Source organism: Camellia sinensis, chromosome 10 (assembly GCF_055761805.1).
Source record: "Camellia sinensis isolate YWXY chromosome 10, ASM5576180v1, whole genome shotgun sequence".
In the NCBI taxonomy this organism is placed as follows: domain Eukaryota; kingdom Viridiplantae; phylum Streptophyta; class Magnoliopsida; order Ericales; family Theaceae; genus Camellia; species Camellia sinensis.
Genome location: NC_138970.1, coordinates 19,972,745 through 19,979,932, shown reverse-complemented (window position 1 = coordinate 19,979,932; position 7,188 = coordinate 19,972,745). Strand labels below are relative to the sequence as shown.

Sequence of the window (7,188 nt, the reverse complement as noted above, 5' to 3'; positions counted from 1 at the left end):
AGAAGCACAACTCAACTGTTTATACATGCTCCTACAAGCTCAACTTGTCACCATAAAATAATTCTCATCACTCTTCACATTCGCAAATCAACACAAAGAATCAAATACAAATCTAGTAAAAAAATTTATGATTGACACATTTAACAATAAATTTATCGCTGATTGTTTGTTAAGAAATTACAAAAATAAAATATTGCCATCATCATCACAAATCAACACAAGATTCAAAAACATATTCAGTAATAAATTTATTACTGATAGACATATTCAGTGATAAATTTATCACTGAATATTTGTTAAAAAAATTACAAAAAGAAAATTTACTCATCATTGTCACAAATCAACTCAATATTCAAACACATATTCAGTGATAAATTTATCACTTATATATTAAACCCTTTGCAGTAGATTTGGTTTGAGAGAAATAAAGAGGGAGAGAGCATTACATGAAGGGTTTAGATTTTTTCATGTTCATATAGAGAATTAGGGCGAACCCTGAGGTATCAGTCTCGTTTCGATAATTTAAATAATTCATTTTGTAAAATCTCAATTTATATTATTCATAAAAAAAAAAAATATACCGATGCAATAATCACAATTTTTTTTTTTTATATTTGTCATGATTTTTTTATAAAATAAAAATGTTACAATTATTGAATCAAACTAATTTTTTTCATGAATCATATACATTAAAAACTTTACAAAATAAATGATTAAGATTATTAAAACAGTATCTATGATAAACTCCAGAAACCTCTCAATTTCTCTTACATTGAAATGTAAACATGAATAAAACCCAACCTTTATATATAATTACTCCAGTTAAATTTTCAATTTTACGATAATTTAGCCCAATAAGAAACATGAATAGCATTTTTAATAGAAAATGAACATGTGGACGACAAATGAGTGTTTTCCAATGGCAAATTAGACATTTAAGTCACCTCCTTCCTCTTTCTACAACAAACAGCCACCCATTCCCTCTCCCCACCACCTCTTCAACACCCACCACCACCAAACAATACCACCCTACCACCACCATCATACCTCCATTACCCCTGTCACCACCAAACACCACTGTGCCCCTTTTGCGACCACCAAACGCCACCTCCGCCACACCCATCACTACCATCCCACCTCTTTTTGTCACCCCAACATTCCCACCGCCACCAAACACAAACCCTAGATCCAATTTCAAACCCCAAATCTATAGATCTCCATCATGGACACAAGAGGGAAGAGCATATAGAGAGAGAGAGACCGGAGTAGCGGATGCCGTCACCATTGTGATTTTTGTTCTTGATTTTGTTGTCCCACTCTACATCCTTGGTTTTATCGCAGCTATTTGCGTCGCTTGTTTAGCTGGCACAATCTCAACCTCGCTGAGCCCTTCATTCATTCCCCTCCTCCATTGCCGAAGGTGTGCCATTGGGAGGGGCTGCCACTGTATATAGAGGATTGCATCTGCTCCTCCAAATATAATAATTAAAGCTAACACTACCACAAATGTGAAACACAAACACATATATATAGATTGATAGTATAGTATACCATGCAACACCTTTTCCCATCATGATCTAAAATTTCAAATAAAAATGGTAAAGCACAATTACCCCTCACAAGCCAGGAGTCAACAATCACAAAAGACAAGATTCTTGCCAAAAAGTACCACACAATGGAGCTAAATGGGGTTGTACAACTACACAAATCTCCCGAGTAGAGACTCAGAGACCTAGTCCAACAGTTCGGCCATCTCTTCGACGGAGTCCAGCAGTGTATTGCTTCTCCAAATCCAGCTGCAGTTCCCTCTGCTTCTCTGCTTGGAGGAGGCTGCTGCTTTCTTGATTGTCTGGTTTTTGCTCCACTTTCACGTCGCCCTTCACACCCTACAATCGGCCATAGGTACCAAGGCAACCTCAGACTCTAAAACCGTGTCAGTATGCGGGAAGAAATTATGAGTGAACAACTCAATTTAGGAACGAGCAATGAAAGGCGCATCATTTCAAGTTTTCTAGCTAGTATATTAACAAAATAAATGAAGGGACTGTAGAATTACCATGAGCTTGTTGAATTTTTCTTGCCGTTCACGATCGGAAAACAAAGCCGAATCCCAGTGATGACCAGACTGTAATATTTGAAAAGAGGATTGCACAAAACATATAAACTAGTGGTAATGATGAATAGCGTAGAACATTTATGCTGCATTTGTTTCGGAAGAAAACATTTTTCTAGTTAAAATATTTTTACAGTAAACATTTTTCAGAAAATATTGCACGTAGATAATGTTTGCTTATATTTGGTTGTGACCTTAAAACTAGTATAACATAATAACAGAATTGATGACTCGAGATACCCAACCATCATAGTTCTTTTCCACCCATTTGGATCTTTTAGATGGAAACTATTACTTCTTGTGACTATGTCCACATTCTTCCTCCAAGTACAAGTCCCCAAAGAGGGATAAATAAGATGTTGGCAGAAACAAAAAAAAAATTACACGGAGGAATAATGTTAATATACCTCTTCAGCAGCGGTGTTCTTTTTATTCCCCCACAGCAGTTTCTTCTTTTGATCAGTGGACATGTAACCCATTCCAATGAGGTTCTTATTAACTGTGTTTTTATTAAAATAAAAAACAAAAAAATAAACAGACAAACAAATGAGCATACTGCATCAATGTAAAATATTGATCAGTGTTAAGAATTGACTGATGCCTAATATAGGCGCCTTTATACCTAACTGAAGTTGGAAACATCAAATTTTGTCTTCAACATATTTTTAAGAAAGCAGCACACATATAATGATAAACCAAAAAATTCAGAATAGTTATCATCATAAACAACTTTTAAAAGAAACCCCAAGGGGTTGGCCTAGTGGCAACGCCTTGGATTTTGGGAGTGTGCTCCTTCCAAGGTTCAGGGATCGAAATCTCTTTGTGCTAACAATTCTTTGGGACCATCAGACTAGGAGAAAGCCCTTGAATTAACCATGGTGCACTTGTGAAAAACTCCTAGCCCTCAGGGAAAACCTTGAATTAACCATGGTATACTTGTGGGCAACTCCTTGCTGAGGGCCTATGCACCTCTGGAGATCAGTCGGGCTTTGATCCGGACATCCCGGTGCCAATAAAAATAAATAAAAAAAACTTTAAAAGTCACAATGCTGACGAAACTAGACAAAGCTACTGCAATACCTAATTCCGCGGCTTTCATTGCAGCAACTTTTGCAGCATCTATGTCATTAGCTGCCTCAGAGCCTTTCACAGGGGCCTGCTCTGAAGTCAACTTGCCAACAAGCTCCTGAGCTTGCTTTGAACTTGAAGACTGCCTTTCATCAGCTACAGTTGTAAACTTTGAAACTAATTGATCAATAACAGTCATGAGAAATGATAAGGACTACTGAAAACGAAGAAAATGGTGCAATTAAACACTACAGGGGGAAAATTACAAAAGACAGAAGATGATGCAACAATTACCATCCTTACCAAAATCAGTGCCCGAGCTAAACTTTGTCTTTTTGGCAGCAGATTCTTGACTTCCACTGGTTTTATCTTCAAACAGCTCCCCTGGTTCTCTATCATATTGGTCCTTGTGCCTGCTAGTTTCCTGAGCATCGTATTTCTTCTTTTCCTCTTTGGTATACTTTTGACCATCCAATTCTCTAGGGTCACTTTTAGCAATTTCTTTCCGATGACTCCTAGATTCCTCATAAACAGGTGAACGATCACTTTTGTAATCCCGTGAACTCCTCCGATAATCCCTCTTTTCATCTCGACCATCTCCATCCCCCATATGCCTGTCCCGCTCCCCAGACTTCATACCTTCAACATTAGAGTTAGTGTTTCTCCTGCCAGATCCAGCTCTGTAGGATAATGAATCCTTGTCTTTATACTTCTGATACTCAACAGATGAAGTTTCTCTCTCCTTATCCCTGCTTCTACTCCCTGAACCATCAGATCTATCTCGGGAATACTTGTCATCACCCTGCAAATGATCCCTGGATCTGTAATGCTCACTTTCTCTCCTGGTACGATCAGATCGAGTGTCAACACTTCCTCTCCTGGATGACTTATAATTTCTCTCTTCTTCATCTGTATACTTTTCATGTCTAACATATTCATCCTGCCTATGATAATTATGAGAACTCCTAGAGGACTGGCGATCAGAATGCCTATATGAATGACCACTTCGGTCATGGTGATTCCTACCAGAATCCCTATCTACGCCCTTCCCATCATCCTTCTTTCGCCGAGGATCAGAGTCTCTTGCAAGATCTCCCCTTGAATGGATTGGACTAGAGCTATACTCACGTTTTGGACTACCTGCATATATACATCAAAGCTTAGAAACAAAGTTTAACAGTGTCTACATAAAAGGTTTTACATCTAAATATCCCACGTATTTTGAATGTACTAAAACAATCAACTTGTTGAGACAAGGACAAATAATGCTATTCGGTTCAAAGAAATGAGATGCAAGGTATTGGATGGAAATAGGCTATTTTGGATTCAAGGTCCTCATACAACTAGAAGCCATAGCATTCCTTGATATTACTATTGCGTAAGTAGTACATAAACCATACCCATAAAAAGTGTACTATTTAAAAAAAAAAAAAGGACAAAGATAAATTGTTCCTTATCCAAAATTAATCTACGACTAGAATCATTTGAGGAAAAAAAAGTGTCTCAATGGAAGAAAGGGCAAGAGTAGAAAACTTTGGCTATGTTTGTTTGGCGGATTAGGTTGGATGGGATTATGAGTACAGTGGGATTGAGTGAGGATATTAGTAATGTGGTGGTATTAAGTTAGAGATATAGAATAAAGAGTGTTTGTTTGTACGTCACTAGATTAGTAATACTATGGATAGTATTAATATATAAAATTAATATTTTTTTAATATTATTATAATTATTTTTTTGTACTTTTTAAGCTCAATAATCTAAAAACATTTACAAATAAATTATTTATTTTTTGTTTTGCTACTTAAGCATCAATCCCATGGGATTGTTTTTCCAATCCCAAGCTCCCAACAGGTGAGCTATGCCGGCCACTGTAGTGGATTGTTGATCAGCCTAGAGTACTAATCCTCCCATGAATTTTCAAACCAAACGTTCCATAGGTGGACCCCACCTCATTCACAAGCCACTCCTACCACTCACACGGCCAAACAAACGGGCTTGAGTAATCCATATAAATATCAACCTTTAGGGAAGAGAGAGAGAGAGAGAGAGAGAGAGTTAACTCATTAACATCCCTAGAACTCAGGCATATTCTGGTTTTTACTAAATTCTGTGAATATTATCAACTGAATAAATCTGAACAAACACAACCAAAATTGAAGAACTAACCATAAGATGAGGATGATCCGCTAACTGGAGACCGGCGCCTATACTTCCTACTAGCTGCATCATTTGAAAGCTTACGAAATGCTGCCTTTGCATCAGCATTATCTGGGGATGGGGACAGTGCATATGGCTCCATAATTGCTAAAACCTGAAATCGCCAATATCTCTTGATTATATAAAATAGTTATTCTGCAATAAACATTTGACACTTTTCCTTTTTCTTTTTTTATGGAGTTATTTAGTGTAGGGGGAAGGAAGAAAATTTGCTTTGGATCTATAACAACTTCCTCATGTATGATCTAGACTTTCTAAACATTATAGCATATCAATCCTAAGTTCACCTCATTATTCAATATATTATAATATAAAAAGTCATTTGGTATTCTACAAAATTTGAGGTGCATTTCATTTTTAATCAATTAAGATGAATAAATTTTTGCTCTTTCAGGTTTCAACCAACATACACCTTAACTCTTTGTACTCTGTAATTTACGGGTAGCCAAACAAAGCACATGGTATTACAGTTTTATTAAGATACTTCACAAAACCTACAACATATATACACAATTACAAAATAAAATTAAATTCTCCATTTGATTCCCCTTTTATTGTAATCAAATTGTTCATTTCCATCAATGAAGTATTGCTCAATTTTACTGTGAGAAGACAGTAGAGTTCGTGACGAAGTAGTGTTTGAGCCCTAAAATTAAACAGAACAGGAAGAGAATGAGAAGAGGCACAGAATTGTTATCAAAATGTTCCTTTCCATTAATGAAAAGAATTGCTATGTGAATCTTTACATACATGAATGATAATTGAACTCCTCGTGTGATTCGCAACAATTCAATGGACAACAAAGAAACGAATCCTACAATACACTCACTCTGACGCTAGAAGATTCTTTTTCATTTTTTATTTTTTTTTTTTTGTACTTTTCATTCGTTTTCTAAGCAACCAAACGGAGCATTTGAGCTAAGAAATTCCATGAAACTAGGAAGAAGAAACCCAAAAAAACGAGAAGGAAAAAAAAACAACGATTTTACATAGCGATTTCTAGGGTTTGAGGAGTCAAAAAGGAGAAGAGATTCAAACCTTTGCGTGATTGGAATTCAATTCATGAAAAATCGAACCGTTCTATTGGGACTCTCTCTGAGGCACGAATACTCGTTCTTTGTTTGGAGGAAACACTCGATTCTCGATTGCAGTGCGCGGTGGCGTTTGGATGCGTGCTCAGAGGAGTCACATACCCTTTTATCTTTTTATTTTTATTTTTTTATTTTTTTTAGTTACAAATACATGGAAGAGTGAAATAAAAAAATCACCCCGCAAATGATTTTTTTTTAGTACAATTTTAACACACAAAAAAATTGTAGCAAGTACAATAATAAATTCAACAATGATAGATGATTCGAAAAATTATGACTCGAATGGCTTAAAATATTTAAAATGATATCGTTTTGAATATAAAATGACATTATTTTAACACATTCGAACTATTCAAATTACAAAAATTCAAGCTACCAAACATTTCCTTAATAAATTTGCATCATGCACATGGGGCAATTGCACCATCATTAAAATATATATATATATATATAAATCTCACTACTCACTAAAAATATATAATTTTTCCTTTTATTTTTAGTAAATTACAAATATTTATCCTAAAATTTACTTAAAGTGTGGCTTGTTTCTTGTAACTTTAGAAATTATATCACACATCTTCAAGTTTTCAATTCCATAACAATCATATCTTTTAATAATAAATTATCAAATTAATTAATAGCATTTAATAATATTATAAATATATTTTAATTAATAATTCAAATACTTTTATTGTTGTA

At 35.2% G+C, this 7,188-nt stretch overlaps 1 protein-coding gene across 4 annotated transcripts; it reads right to left on the bottom strand.

The window, feature by feature from the left end:
- Positions 1-834: 834 nt before the first annotated feature.
- Positions 835-6,669, bottom strand: LOC114308500 (uncharacterized). Of its 4 annotated transcripts, none has more exons than XM_028254102.2 (7): positions 6,437-6,669; positions 5,348-5,492; positions 3,485-4,321; positions 3,194-3,358; positions 2,521-2,612; positions 2,057-2,125; positions 835-1,923 (listed from the first exon to the last, which is right to left on the bottom strand). In XM_028254102.2, the coding sequence occupies exons 2-7, from the start codon at positions 5,478-5,480 to the stop codon at positions 1,498-1,500; spliced, it is 1,722 nt and encodes a 573-aa protein (XP_028109903.2). In that variant the 5' UTR covers positions 5,481-5,492; positions 6,437-6,669; the 3' UTR covers positions 835-1,497. The 4 variants fall into 4 exon arrangements, with proteins under 4 accessions (XP_028109903.2, XP_028109904.2, XP_082747105.1 ...); XM_028254103.2 differs by having other exon boundaries at positions 3,194-3,337; XM_082890979.1 differs by having other exon boundaries at positions 1,508-1,886.
- Positions 6,670-7,188: the final 519 nt, after the last annotated feature.

Bases quoted from the DNA above. Each gene is read 5' to 3' on its own strand.
- LOC114308500 (XM_028254102.2), bottom strand. From the start codon at position 5,480: ATGGAGCCATATGCACTGTCCCCATCCCCAGATAATGCTGATGCAAAG. The intron at 4,322-5,347 runs GTTAGTTCTTCA...GTATATATGCAG, and splicing joins CGGATCATCCTCATCTTATG to GTAGTCCAAAACGTGAGTAT. The intron at 2,126-2,520 runs GTATATTAACAT...CAAATATTACAG, and splicing joins AGAACACCGCTGCTGAAGAG to TCTGGTCATCACTGGGATTC.